This window comes from Apteryx rowi, unplaced genomic scaffold (assembly GCF_003343035.1).
Source record: "Apteryx rowi isolate R43461 unplaced genomic scaffold, aptRow1 scaffold_84, whole genome shotgun sequence".
Classification (NCBI taxonomy): domain Eukaryota; kingdom Metazoa; phylum Chordata; class Aves; order Apterygiformes; family Apterygidae; genus Apteryx; species Apteryx rowi.
In genome coordinates, this window is record NW_020451138.1 from 733,822 (window position 1) to 749,318 (window position 15,497).

At 37.7% G+C, this 15,497-nt stretch overlaps 1 protein-coding gene across 8 annotated transcripts in view; it reads right to left on the bottom strand.

The window, feature by feature from the left end:
• Positions 1-5,024: 5,024 nt before the first annotated feature.
• Positions 5,025-15,497, bottom strand: part of LMBRD1 (LMBR1 domain containing 1) — an 87,241-nt gene continuing 76,768 nt past the window's right edge. For 7 of the 8 annotated variants that reach the window (XM_026089981.1, XM_026089980.1, XM_026089984.1 and 4 more), the window contains 2 exons: positions 7,898-7,989; positions 5,025-7,741 (listed from right to left, as the gene is read on the bottom strand). In XM_026089981.1, coding sequence (XP_025945766.1) covers positions 7,625-7,741; positions 7,898-7,989 — 209 coding nt within the window. In that variant the 3' untranslated portion in view covers positions 5,025-7,624. The remainder of the gene's footprint in view (positions 7,742-7,897; positions 7,990-15,497) is intronic. The other variant, XM_026089983.1, reaches the window with a different exon arrangement.

Below are 15,497 nucleotides of genomic sequence, written 5' to 3' on the forward strand. Positions count from 1 at the left end.
TAGGACGAACAGGTAAACGTATATAAGGCTCTTAAGAAATGGATGAAGATTAAAGTAACACTATGAGGTGTAATATGCTATTATTATCAGATGAACTCTTTAGTTCAAAACATCCCCAAATCAGATAATTCAGAGTTACTGCTACAAAAATTTGTTCAGGCACTAGGTTAAAACAGGATGCTAATATGGAAATATCTTTATTTAGAGTACATTCACTTTTAAGACAGAAATCAACATATGTGAAGAGCAGTCCTTTTCCACATCACTCATCCAGCTCATCGGTCATAGCTCGGCCAAGTCAGAATGACGTACTTATCACTGTGTTTGGCAGGAGACCTGGGAGCCTTACCAGGAACTGTGAAGGCACACACAGCAAGCCTGTCAAAACAGGGACTGCTCATACATAGCTAAGAGGATGAGACAGACCCATCCACACGTGACTTCTGCAGTTGCACTGGAAATCTGTGTAAACAGTTAAAAAGGTGTTAAAGGAGCTCTTCACTCCACTGTAGGAGAATGTCAGCTTGTCAGGGATGCTGATCTGTCTTCCAAAGCAAAAGCAGATGCACATCATCTCTGGAAGAAGGCAGCTTTCTTGTTGGTGGAATGTGGATTTCTACTGTTACCAGTTAGAGCTGGCACCCTTTGTCTGCTCAGCAAGTCTATCACATCATTGCTGGTGCCATACACATCACATGGGTAGCACTGGTTCTACAGCATGATAAAGCCTTTGTTGAGCAGGGTAAAATGACAGGATGAGAAATGAGTGAATTTTGCTTTGCCTGATTACATTATGATGCAGCTTTTTTGCAATCTTGTAGGACAGATCTAGCTGCTCCCAGAATACCTGCAAGGCCATAGGAATTTTAATTTGTTGCCACCATGCCCTGAAGTCAAACCACCACTGTTCTTGGCTTGTGGATGCCTTGTAGAGCAGAGCTCAGCATCCAGGCTTCTTTCTCTATCCTTTGGCTATAAAAACTGCTTCTTTTGCTTTTATCTCCATGAAGCAAATGGGTGTTTAGATGTCTGCAATAGACCAAGCTCAACAGCAGGGATAAAGTGCTCACTGAATATGATGAGGATGCTTTTCCAGGTGTGAAAGCAAAAGCTTATTCCCTTCAATTTGAGGATAGTGTCAAAACCTACCAGTACTGGGCAGGTATTGCAGCAAGCAGGTTGTCTGCATGAAGTGGGTAGTTCCAGCTATATCTTAACTTTGATACAAAATCAGATTTGTTAGCCGCATCTACACAGAGGAGGACATTTCTGAACATGTCACTGTCCTGTCTGTCTCTAATGAGCAACTTCCTATCTTAGCACTCTAGCTTTGCATACATTATCCTTCAGCATTAACTCTCTCCACAAAGAGTTGGCCTACAGTGTTGTAGCATCTAGCTTTTAGACACCAGGTTACCTCAAATTTAGGTAGTGTTGAACTCTGCAGCGCAAGCTGTGAATCTAGCTCATAGAAATGTCTTTTCTCCTAGCTTTAGTTTTATCTGTTAGAATTGCTTCTTCATCAAGAACACTGTTCTCCTAGAGATTTCAGCATCTTCTAGCATACTGTCAGACTGCATTTGAGTAAGCTTTAAATAGCTTAGGGCTAGGAGTCACATATTTAAAAAGGGTATCTACAAGAGATGGTATCTTTATCATTGTTTCCTGTCATCATGCTTAAAGTTAGTTCAGGAAAGACGCCGTCCAACTTCTGAAAATACGCCAGTCCCTTCTGCCTATTATCCTGCCCCCTATCGGAATAAGAGGTATGAGTAGTTAGGCCTGAGAACTGTTCTGCAATGTGTTACTCAAATATCTTTCAGGAAGGTATTTTCAAATGCAGAAAATGTGCTGGCATAACACCATCATTCATTAAGATGATCCTTCAATGCTTTTATTTCTTCATGAACTGGGAAGGAAAAGTTTGTTTTGTTTCTCCCCTTAAGTACTTCACATACAAAGTAGCATTTTCCAAATCACCTAAGATCTAAACTCCCAGTGCTTTACAGGAGGAGTTGCATCTCTCACTTTTGAAAATTCTATCCTAAAGTGATCTTGATATCAGCCTCTGTGCAACTTAAAAGGCCTATTTTCTAGTCAAGGATATTAGTGAAATTATCATTATTGCTTCAAGATCAGTTTTTGAAAAACTAAAGTACTTGCTTCATATCTGAGAAAATGAGGGTTCCTCTGGAAGATAATTAATGCTTAGAAATAACTAATTTTTAATTACAATGTACTAAAAATATGTGCTTATTGTTAAGAACTTAATTTTAGATTGAAGAAACCAATCTATATTCAAGATTATGCATCTCAAAACAGAAAAGCTTTTTTTTTTCCCACTGGCTCCCTCCAAAACCAACTCAGAAGAACTTTTAGTTGAAGTGACACACTTGTAATTTGGCAGTGATCTTCAGTCATGCACCAAACTGTGCGGCTGATAGTAACATCAAGATTCATATTTAAGCAGCTTAGCAGAAGCAAAATAGCTGCTGCGTCAATTTATATTTTATTTCTTCACAAGAAGCTTGATATGTTCTGGTGAAAACCCCCATATTCAAACTTGAATCTCAGCAGGAACTACATATGTATTCAGCTTTATATTTATTTGGAATATTCTCGAAGCCCAGCCTTAAAGGAGGCTTTTATAGTAACTGAATTTTTCTTCCTTTCCCCTTAATAATAGTGTCTTTTCTCTTCCTTTATGAGATATTTGGATTCTTATGCTCAGGATTTTAATACCAAAGCCAGAGTTGCTTGAAATTTTAAGTTGTATGCTTTATAGGCTACCTGTATATTTTTCTGTGGAAAAAAGTAGCCATGGTTATTTTAAAGGGGGGGGGGGGAAGACTCAACACCAATAGGCAGGTTGTTATAAGGGAGGGCCCCTGGTGCCCTCTTGGGTACTGAACAAAAGAGAATTAAGAAACTTACCAGATCTGCATAATTTATCTCAAAAATCAGACCTGCAGAAATCAAAGTTCTTCAGTGTACTCCCTGAAATACATCATACTTTTCTTAGCAGTGAATCTGGAAGAGAACTAGAAAACTGGTTTTGTTAAGTGTACTTAAAGGTGTCCATTATTTCAAATGAATCATCTTAAAGCCATAAACTTCTAGGGATGAAGACCCATCACACCTGCAGTCCCTCCGAACAGTTTATTGTTAAATCTGCTTTAACTTTCACCTAATTGCTATAAAAACTACAGCTCAGAAAAGCTAGTCAAGAACACTAGAACTTCTAATCCACTGAAATACCCAGAATTGGCAAGACTCTTAATTCAGAGACAGAATGTTTTAAAGTTTAGCTTAACAAAAAGTAATCTTATGACAAGCAAAACAATGCTTTTTAAATTAGAAATAGTCAAAATATACTTTTCTTTAAAAACACGGGGATTCTTAGTTTCGTTTCCTAGCACGTGTGTCAAGGAGGAGGTGGAAAACAACTTTGCTTTATTCACAAGAAAGCTTCTTTGCAGAAGGTTGCAAGAGAACAGAAGTTCTACTAGTGAAAGAAAGCTTATTACCAACATGAGCTAAAATCTTCAACCTAATAGCCAGAAGAACATTATAACTTGAGTATGTCAAATTATTTGAGTTGATTTCAGGACAGGATAAATCTCTTCCTTAATTCATCTCACAACCAGTACTTCATTCCCCTCTCCCAACAGAATTGCATTTTTCAGTGCTCTGTCATTATTAAGGATTGAGTACCTACTTACTTAGCTAGAGACAAGTTCTCTCTCAATTTTCTTAAATACTTCAATCATAACCATTTTACTTGCCAGTAGTTATCAGTATTTTAGGATAAACTGCATAGTAGTTTTTGCAAAACGGTAACATTTTTCATGGTTTTCTAATGTAGGTCATTGTACTATTCCAGAACTTGCACTAGCAAGAACACTAGCATCTGGAGAGCTCATTAATTTTTAGTGTATATTGTCATGTTATCTGAACACAGAATGCATTTTCCCTGTGACATCATTCCAGTATAGGCATACTCTACCTAAAAATGAATTATGTCTTTAAGTGCAGAATCTCAAGTCCACCCAGAAGTTTCTTCCTGAATTTTGAGGGAAAAGCATAAAAGGTACTAAGTGTTTCACTAGTTTGACAATCAGCAAGAAATCTGTTCCTGCCAGACCTCTCAGCTAAGAAATAAACCCCACAGACTATTATAGGCTTTACTGTATTTAATGATTTGCAACTCCAGATAAACCAATCACTACAGAAGAGGCAGTGAGAAGAAAACCCGTTTGGCATGCACTGCTGCTGAATTTTTAAATTCACTCCTGGTGACAACAGCTTGTTTTGATGTGTCAGTAAAATTTAAAGCTTAATAGTTTCTAAATGTTCATGAGCCTCCACAAGCCTCCACATGGTAGAAACCGAGTAGGAAAGCACAACTTTAAAAAACACACAAACCCAAAACACCCCTTCCCCCACCCTAACTTAGAAACCAGGTCTGACTAGCACTACAATTATTCAGAAGTTTCTAAAGTTCAGACTAGAGATGGATTTGGAATATAATTCATATCTTCAAAACATAGTGAAACAAGTCTAGTGCTATTTTATGTGTCCTTAGTCAAAAAAAGGAAATTGCTGAAGATTCAGTTCAAGATGTTAGATGTTTACTTACAAGGTTACAAAACTTTCCAGTCATGTTATAACACAGTAAAAGTTTGGTCACAAAAAACCTGAAGAAAAACAACTCTGGACTGTATTGTTTCATAGCCAGCAGCCAAATTAGCGAGCTATATATCAAAAAGCTACCACAGAAGGAATAACTCTGTGGAAATTTAATCAAGTAATTCATTGTTTTACTTTAGTGTACTGAAGACAGCACAAGAGACAAGGAAGCAGACTATGTTGGAAGTTGTTTAAGGTTGCTGCAAGTACTGATCAATAACAAGTCTGTTATGACAGGGCTATCTTGCATTTCACTGCAACAGCTTTCTTCATTAGGTGATAGTGAATGAACTAATCCAGCTGATGACTGCATTACACAACAAACTTCAAACACATCCAGAAAATTCAGATTTATTTTAAAGCCAGAACAATGTGAAAAAACATCAACATGAAGGTAGTGCTGGACAGATGAATTCCTGATATATATTCATTAGAAGTACATCAGTGTATACAAAGTCTTTTTAAATGTAGTCACATGTTCACTGAACTGCTGAGAACCTTTGGTGAGAATATGTAGTAGGTAAAAAAAATTTGGACTGGGGATGCTGACAGGCAACAGTTAATTGTGTGTATGAGACACTGTCCAAAACAGAACTTTTGAACTCTGCAGCTAGCAAGAAGCAGGCTTCTGCTGAAAACAGTAAAGGCTGGTTGTAAATTTTGGTAACACCTGGACTAAACAAAAGAGGTGCTTACTGCATCCTCCAGTCAGTAAAGAGACAAGGAACAGAAACACCAATTCAGAGGCTGATCACATGTGCTTCTCCATATAGACTAGAGGGAAAAAGACAGGGCTGGAGTGGGAAGAACCTGGCAATGAAAAGCTTGGAAACAGGCAAGATCCATAGCAACAAATGCCTGAGGATGCTGAGGGTCCTTGGGCAGTGACATCTGAGACTGGTAACTGAGCAGCTGCATTGCATGAAACCAACACAGCATCCTGCCCAGTTTCCCTGGACAAGCAGGGATCTCCCCAGTGGAAGGAAAGTCACTGCAGCAAAACTGGATATCACAGCCCAATCTTATACCCTGGGACATAGAAGAACAAATCTGTATATGATACAGCAAAAAAAGGAAGTAATAATTAAGAGCAGTTAAAGCTGAACATGAAATATGAACAAAACCAACAAAACGAACATTTGAATAGTTCTAATTTTATTTAAATTAGCTTAAATAAATTTTAATCAGGGCATCTGAATAGTAGTATTCTCTGTAGCTTCTTGATATCCTCTGGATGCAGACTGCAGGGAACTTCCAGACACTCAACATCAGGTTCCACCATAAACATTTGAACTTTATAAATAATTCCTTCTTTGTAAAGTTGCCTGTGGTCATGTTCAAATAGTGTTCAGTTAGTCAAATGGAGTTCAGAACAGACCACCTAGTCAAGCCTCTGTATCTGCTATCGGTGTTTGATTATTAATCCTTTCATGTCTCAGTAGAAAACAAATTGGTTGCTATTAGTCAAGCAAGCTTGACCACGTATTTCAAACTTACAATCAGGATGCAATACCATAACATCAGGTTGTCACAAATATGGATCATGGAGTAGCTGACAGAAGACTTAAGACTTAAAGCTTTTTTGTTCCTGTAAAAAAACTCTAAACATCGACTCCCTGTGTTCATGAATTCTTTAAAATAAGCAACTGACTTCTTGAAATACTGGAACAGAATAAAGATTCCAAAGTTCGAGAGCACTACAGGAAGAGAAAGACTGGTTTTGAGATAACTGAGCAGGGAACTGCCAGCTTCAAGAGTTTGCCAACAGGCAAGCAGGGCATAATATATTGACTTCTGCACATTTCAACAATTGTTTAACAATTAGTCTTATAAAATATTAAATTATATTTCCATGTGCTTGCATGAACCATAATTTCCCCTCAGGCAGCATTAGAAGTCTAAACTTCTAATGCTAAGTAATTACTACTTAGTACTATTAAATATTGTCCCTTTTGGAGGCTGTCAAAGGACATGAAGACAATTATTTTCAGCCTTAAAAATAAAGCTCAGTAGCTATGTAGTTAGCATTATTTTATGAAGAGGACATGAAGAGTCTTTATGAGTTGTGTTTATATAGACATACAGGCTTGTAAGCAAGTTGACATTTACACTAAATATTGAAAGAAAAACTTCAAACTAGACAGTTTCTCTTTATTAATGCAAATTAAGTTATAAAAATTAATCACATTCTAATTATTCCATTAAGTCAGGCACCTGGCAGTTTCCAAACTTAACCATACTAAATACTAACACTGAATATTTTCATATACACTACTGATTTCCTGATAGAGCAAGCGCTACCTCAGTTACCAGAAGATTCCATAGTAACTTAAATGGAGAGAAAGTTTGGAAACTATTTATTCCTCACATACTGGGAACTCACCACTTTATCAAGTGGATGTTTCTGGAATACTTTAAGGACAGTATCTCTTTATAGTTTTATATGGGAATCACAAACATCAGCAAAACTAATATAAGAGTTACCTAAGTCACATCCTTCTGAAAGCGAAAGTTTCACCCAAGTGTTTGTAGCAATGTTTACTAGCTGTTTTGTCAGATTTCAGGTAGTTTTATTTATAAACAAGCTTGCATAAAAGTGTCATACAAGTTAGGCATGAAAGTATCTAAGAACCTTAAGCTAACAGAAAAGCAACATCAGCTATGAAATAATTGCAAAGTTTATCAAATTGTACAGAAAGTTACACATACATTTAATCATAAAACAGTATTTTCTATATATTATTCAAACCCAGCTTCAATACTTTCTCTGGTACAGTGATACTCAAACAATATTCAGTTTTTCCACCCCCTTTAAATGAGTACACTTATTTCCTGTTTTCACAGGTGCACTGCTGCCTATTTGGATAGGAATTCCACATGGGTATGACTTCCAACATAACTTTAAATTACATTTAACCTTAAAGGTAAAATGCTGTCAACGGTAGTAAACAGACAGTTCATCATCACTCATGTCTGAATCTTCATCCACTTCACCTTCAATGACTGATTTCTTTCCTTTGCAGCATGATACAATTAATCCAATTAAAAAGATCTGCAAATTTAAATCAGTAGTATGTTACTGTTATTCAATTAAGTGGCTTACAGACCAATACATGTAAAATTGAATGCAGTGTTGTGATGCAAGTGATTCAATGACAACTACAGTACATTTTAGAAATAACTGAATCAAGTTGAATAAAGTACTTACTGCAATGAATGCCCAGTTCCCAAAGTAATAGACAGCACTGAAGAACCAAAATTTATGAAGAAAGAGGTATGTCCGAGTAACAATACACTGATCTAAAAGGAAAGCAGATATTAGTGATGTAACATAAGATTACTATAAAAATTATCCTGCAATGGAAATTAGATGATTCTGAAGTTTCAGACTGTATTCTGCTTTGAAGAATGATTCCACTCAATTAAGTCAAATGCACTTTCCACTATCAAAAATGTATACAAGAGGGATATTTGATTATGGAATAGTGAATGTGAAAACAGGTGGTATTGGAAGCTGACAGTTACACAGGTAACCCCATCATTATCAGGTACAACTTCTACAAATGTGTCAATCACCTGTTCTGACCACAGATCCCCTAGTGCACTCCCCTCCCATTTCAGAAGTAATGTAACGGTAAGTAGAAGATATAGAGCAGATGCTGTACTAAAAAAATGTATTTCAATACACTTTCTAAAAAAGTCTCTCTTGACCAGGATTGCTTAAGTTTTGTAAAAACAAAAGGCAATTACAAAGTTGAGTTGTGCAGACAAGAACTACATACGAGGCCTTTTGTGAGCCATATAGCAGCAGGCTTATTTGCATCCAAAATCTGATACATTGACTAAATCTTACTCATTTCCTAACATCATAAATGTGGCTACATCTAAATAATGTACTTTTGCTCCATCACGAAGCTGGAGATTTTGACATGTTAATTCTTAATTCTGTTAAGGCATTTCTGAGACTGTGGACAGGTTGCATAAGAGCTTGTACAGCCTGCAACATTCAAGAGATCATGTAAAAGGGCAGTCAGCAGGACATGCAAGACAGCTTATTGCCCAGTGCAGGGAAGTATGCAGTGGCACCCATGCCAAGAGGCAGTGTGGTCTCCCATTTCTCATCTACTATGCTCCAAACCACACCTAACACCCATTTTGGAGCAGAAATTGGCATCCAAGCAGTTTGGACACTGGACAACATACAAGTAACCCAAAGTTTGCCTATTCTTCCCCCAATTCTGATCCCAGTTCTGGCAATACTCTAGGTGCACTTGAACTATAAAGACTATTCCCCCCTTTCTTAAAAGGAGCAAATAAGGGCTGCCTATATAGTTTAGCTTTTCAGTCATCTAACAAGCAGGCATAACCTCAGTTTCTAAAGGCAGATATTTTGTTTAAAGACAGAACTTCCACATTAGAAGCCCTAACATTCAACAACCTTCTTGAACAATACCACATATTACAGTGAGCTATTTCCTGGGGAGAGGAAACATAATAGTTAACAGTAGTTCTTCTCAGGAAGACGACCTTGCTTCAAGATGACTTCCCTCCAAGCCAGATCTCTACAGTGTCTAGAATTTGCATCTGAATAAAGCAACTTCATTCAACTATTTTCCAGTGATTTAAACTTGATAAAGTTAATTTTGTTTTAAGTCAATCTTCTGTTAAGTACTATATGCAGCAGGCTGTGATTTCTGGAATCTATTAGCATGAAGGGTTGCAGAAACAGTATCAGCAGGTGAAAAAAGCAAGTTAATTCATGAACGACAGATCCACAGATACTTAGACTGCACAAGAGAAATACCCTCTAACATCCCTAATACAACCATGGATGCTGGAGAGGTACAAGGGGAATGGCACCCAGTGGCCAGGCTCACATGCTTTCCTTAAATAGCTTCTCCTATCACCACTGTCTGACAGAATATTTCAATAAATGGACCACAGGTCAAACCTAGTATGACATTTCTCATGCTATTTGTTATACCTGTGCTAAGGCTTTCAAATTGCATACCCAGGTTTTATTAAAAACTAAACTACAAATGAACTGACAGTTTAGCAGAAGCTTTGAAAACTGAACTGAATGGATAAATTGGAAGCTTAGTAGGATGCAAACTCCAAACAGCTTCCTATGGGTGTGATTCTAGTTCAGAATAGTAGCCCTGACAAACTGAACTGTCATCTTTCTCTGCAGCACAACTCTTATTTTCGTTTGTTGCATAAACATGCATATACAAACATTACTATATACTCACAGGCACAGGCATCTAAAAGCCTTTTTAAAAGCCAGTCTGAGCTCATAGTTGCTAAAGTACTCTTTCCCATAAGACAGACTTCCTTTGCAATCACTGCCCTCCAGAGAAATCAGTTAACTGTATAATAGCAACAAAGGCAAGAGTGGACATTTATATGGACAATATTGCCATCTTTAAATAATGCTCAGACTGTAAGGTAGTAAAACCAGATAAACAGAGGTCAAAGTCAGTATTTTACCAGTTCCAGATGTTAGGTAGGTGTAAAAGTTAGAGCAGCCAAAACAAAACTTTACAGCTTCAAGCAGCCACCATGACTTCTTTCAGCAGAGCTACTAGAAGCCTTGAATCCCATATGATAACCTGGAACACTGTATGTTATCCATTTCGCTAGATGTCTTCATCAAAACTAAATGTCAACCACTAAACCAGAATGAAGAGAAACATCCAATTATCATTCATTAGTTGTAGAGTACTTTTCATAGCCCCTATACATATGACCTTCCAGACCTGACCCTTACCAGAAGGGTATGAGATAGCTTTAAAAAGTAGAGGTCTATGAACTAAAATTCTTAACCTACATGGACATGAAGAGGCAGACTGCTAACCCCTCAGTCCTGTGCTACGCTCAGAAAACTACTTCTATCTTATAGTTAGTACCTTTGTCAAGGCTATCCTCCTAACCTTCCTTTCAACTCCAGAGATTAAGATTGCCTAGTATTATCAACAGCAGTTGTTTCTGATGTATATTAAGCTTTAAGTTTGTTGCTTCTGTCTCGGACCAAACTTGTATACCTAGTTCTATTCTTCTCCATCTTTCAGAATCATAAGGTCTTTTCTTTCCCTACCTCACTTACATCCCTACATAGTATATACATCTTACTGTGGAATAAGCTATGTCCCTAGATTGGTGTATGGCCAAAAGCCTCAAGAGTTACAGGTCAGAATACTACTATTGTTATAGGGAAGCATCTGCACACCCACTGTTACACTGAACTTTAAATTCAAGGTTGTTTTGGGAAGAATATAGTAGGCCCATAACAGAAGTTTCTGCCAGCACTGCCAAGTCACATGTTTTCTTATGCCCTCATCTGACAATGTTGTACTTCTAGTCTCTTGGTTATAAATGCAATGGACAAAAGGAAGCTTCTGCTGGCTGAAGTTCAAGCTATTTATAGCAAACACTTCTGTCAGCATATGATTTTATCTAGGCTTATGCTTCCACAGGTATGTTGACAGACATTAACAGAGTTAATGCATCTACCTTATAGAAAAGCTCCAACTTTGCTCATTGGAAACAGAGCATTTCTTACACCAAGATACTACATAAACTTTATTAATCACTGAAAAAACAGCAAGGAAGCAAATGTAGTTACTGAATTTACCTTAGTTCAAGCTTATACACAGAGGTACTACAACCAGAATAGTATCACAGAGAAGTACATACTCCAGGCAGCAAATGCAAAGCAGCTAAAGAATGTGCAAAGCGAATAAAGCAGTGAATATTGCAGGACTCCATAGGATACATGCCTTCTACCTCTGACTCCTAAAGATATGGTTAAAATATAATTCAACCTGAAAAGACTTGTTTCATTTTCTTGTACATCACAAATCCTCCTTGATTTTTTTATATAAGAGAATAACCGGTTCTGTCACAAGTGTTTACATCTAACACTTTAAAGCAAAGTTTGCAGGTTAAATATAAAACAAAGTATAATCCATTAACACTTCTCCCTTCCAATGTATGATTCTTGAGAGGTTCTCTAACAGTATGGTCAGAACAGCTGATGAATATAGCTGCATTTAATATTATAATTATTACTTAGCAAAGGTCAGAATCAGGCATAGCCCAGAAGTTTTGGAACAAAATCCAAAACCACAGTTAAACAGATGAAGATACAGTTCGCATGCCAGATTGTTATCCTCTTAGCAAAGTAGACCATATTTATGCTTCTGTATGAGCAGCTAAGTTAAGTAGGCATATTTCTTCTACAAAGATATCCCTTACAGCTTACATTTGTTCCATGCCATACAGCACATGGCTGAGACATCTATGCTGATACTTCTCACTGCTGCTCATAGCAAAACATCTTGAACAAGGTTTTCCCCCACCCAGAGGGAAATAAAGCAGTGTCCAGAGATGACCTTTTTGCTTTCCTCCATTTTCCTTTAGGGTTCCTTAGGGTTAAAAGCTGTAAACCTACTACTTTGTTCTGGGTTTTCACAACTACTAAACAAGGCATACAACATACGAACAGGCACATTCTGCAGATAAGAGCAAAACAGCTTCAGTAGGAAAAGCAAGTTTCTTCACTAACACAAGTAGAATGAAAGTACAGGCAAAGGAAGGCATTTGGCTGAACCAATCTGGAAAGTCAAGAAGGATCTGAGCTAAGAGAAGAAAAGTTTTGAGATATTTCCCCCTCCCACTCCCATCACACCACTCAATAGTGCACACCCTACATAAGGGAAAAAATGAATTGGGTAGCATACTGTTCACAACACTCCATTATTTCCTAGCATGACAATCATAAAACAAAAGTGAAATAAAGTTTCAAATAAAATAGGAAACACTGGTAAAGTGAAAACATAATTGAAAATAGGATAGTCAACACCATCTGCAGCTCTCCAGCTGCTTACCTGAATTAAAGAACAGTTAAAGAGACCCTCAGATGGCTCTCTACAGTACTTAGATTAAATAGATAGTAAATATTTTGGAACAGTTTGACCTTGAGGAAAACATTACAGTGGAAAACATTTCAGTGTCACAGGCTCAACTAACAACATTTTAGTTATTCCTTCTTAAGGAAATTACTACTAAACAGGCTAATGACATAATGTGTTTTTCCTCTAAATTCTGTTGCACAGTGAATAAATTAAATAATGAACATCTTTAATTAAAGGTAACTACTTGTTATCCAGAATGATAGTTACAAATATTACTTTGACAGTGTCTTGATCACTTAGAGTAAAAGTGACAGGCGAGTGAAGAGTTAACAAGACTGAAGTTTGTCAGTTGATATGCAGAAGAACTGAGAGCACAAGAGCTGACATGCACAAAGCTGTTGAACAGAGGACTTAACAGGACTAAAGTCGTCTACCAACCGATATGCGCAAGGACTGATGTGCGCAAGGCTGCGGAATGGCAGCACTAACAAGACTGGAGAAGTGAAGTCTGCCACCTGGAATCTGCACGGACCCCCGGGGAGGGAAGAAACCATACAGAGGTGTTGTGGTCTTGCCTCGCTAGCAGGGTCCTCCCAAGCAGACAAACAGACAGTCCTGCGATTGCGAAACTTGCTAAAAGTCAGCAAAAGCAGTGTTTGCCCAGAGCCCCAGCCGTATAAAAAGAGACTTGGGAGCTAGGAGAGCTTGAGCAGGGACGGGAACGTGACCTGACCATCCTCTCCAGCTGGACCGTGAGTATCCCCCCCCTCCCCTTTTCCTGGGACGCTGGGTTAAGGTAACTCCTCGAGGTTGAGAGCCCTCTCACTAGGAGAGTGAACAAGAAAGCTTTCAAGTAGGGATAAGCAGTCCTTCCAATTAATAACGCAGTAATCGACGGTTTCAGGTTATCCTTTCTAAATTAGTAACTGATGGTTTTGTATTATCCTTCCTAAATTAGTAATCGCAATTTTAATGGATGTTACTAATCCAAGAACTTGTGTGAGGAAATAAACATCTTTTTTATTGTTATTATATTACTGTCTCAGTCGTTACTATTGAACCTTCATAGCATGACAGTGTGACAAAAAGCATACATGGAAAGCTACCAAGATTCTGATAGATGAATTGTCACTACTTTAAGAGTAGATCATATTACATAGTGCTAACCAATAAAGCCAAACATCCAGCATTAAGCTCAATTTACTGATAGTCTTAACCAAAGGCTTCTTCCAAGAACTGAATTAGCTTGTTACTAAGGAAGACAAATTACAAGGATAAACAAAACTGTTCCCCCTTCATAAAGGCATAGTTTAAAGCACAGTTTCTCCATGCAATCATAACTATGTATTTTTCAAAAACAATTTTTTGTTTCTTTTGGATCACAGTTCCTGCTGTGCTAGAAAAGTCAACTATAACATATTTCTTCCTTTTCAAAACCAGTGGAGCATTTTTCATCTCAATAAGCACTCACTTTGAAATGGATAATTCTGTAGCTAAAGAGCTGAGGACCAGGAAAAAACTTAATGTTTCAAAACAATAACAGTTAACTCCTATGCATTTGTTTAGGTAATGTGAGAAGAGTCCACAAGTCTAAAAGGAGGAGCCAGAAACTGCCTATCCAATGCACTGAAGTTATCATGCATTTCAAAAATATTAGTATTAGAAAATATGGTTGCCTGCTTAATTCACCCATTCATGCCATTCTATTTGAAATACCATTATAAGTACCTATACGTGTATCTCTATTAATACATAGCTCTATATTAAAACTTAGAAACAGAAAAATCAATGAGATAGGTAAGCCGCATACCAATTCATACTGTACTTAAACATGAGAACTGTAAATGTCTAGCAACCAATGAAAGACTGGCCAGTGACAGGTACCCTTTAAAATTAAGGATGTGATTTCAGTAGTGTAAAATTCTTGAATTGTACCTGATAAAATTTTATCCCTACTTAATACTTTATATTTATGACTAACAAATGTCTGACTAATTTAGGCACAGTGACATCTAAGCAAGCTTTTAAGGAAAAAAACTGTTTGCAGTTACAGTATCAGTCTCACTAAAACCTAAAAGGTGATTTCATGTACTAACAACTCAGATGAGAGGTTTTTGCACATTATGCAGTCCATCTCATCTCTCAAACAATGAGCTTTTGCAAAAGCATGTCAAAGGAAGTGGTTTGTTAGGAAAGAGTTAAATAGGTGTGAACAATGCAATTTAAAAACACAGGCATTCCTTGGGAGTCACTCAGGTCCATACTGTTTAACCTCTTCATTAATGAACTAGATGATTAAATAGATTACATGCTCAATCAATTTGTGATCAAATAGGGGAGGGGGGCACAGTGGCTCAGCACACTGGACGGTGAGGCTCCTGTTTAGAGAGCTCATTTCTCCAGTCCTTGAAATAAGTCCTGATAAGGTTCACAGAGACAGAAGACAAGTCCTGCACCTGGGATGAAAAGAACACCATGCAACAGTGCAGACTGGAGTTGACTGGATTCAATGCAGCTTTGCAAAAGAAATGACCTGGTGGACAACAAATTGACCATAAGCTGATGTGCGTTTCCAGCTGGAAAAAAAGTAACTGCATACTGTCTGGGCTTCACAAGCAAGAATGCAGCCAACAGGTCCAGGAAAGTGATTACTCCCCTCCCTTCTACTCACCTGTATTTGAGATTGCATCTGGAATACTGTAATTTTGACCTCCCCAGTATGAAAAGAGACACTGACATACTGGAGCAAGACCAGCAGAGGGCCACTACAACAGCTAGAGCAAGCAGCATACAATGGAAATGTGTTTGTTCAGCTTGAAGTAAAGGTGTTGGGGAGAGCACCTTATTGCTGCCTCTGCTACATAATGGGGACTTGTACAGAAGACAGGGTAA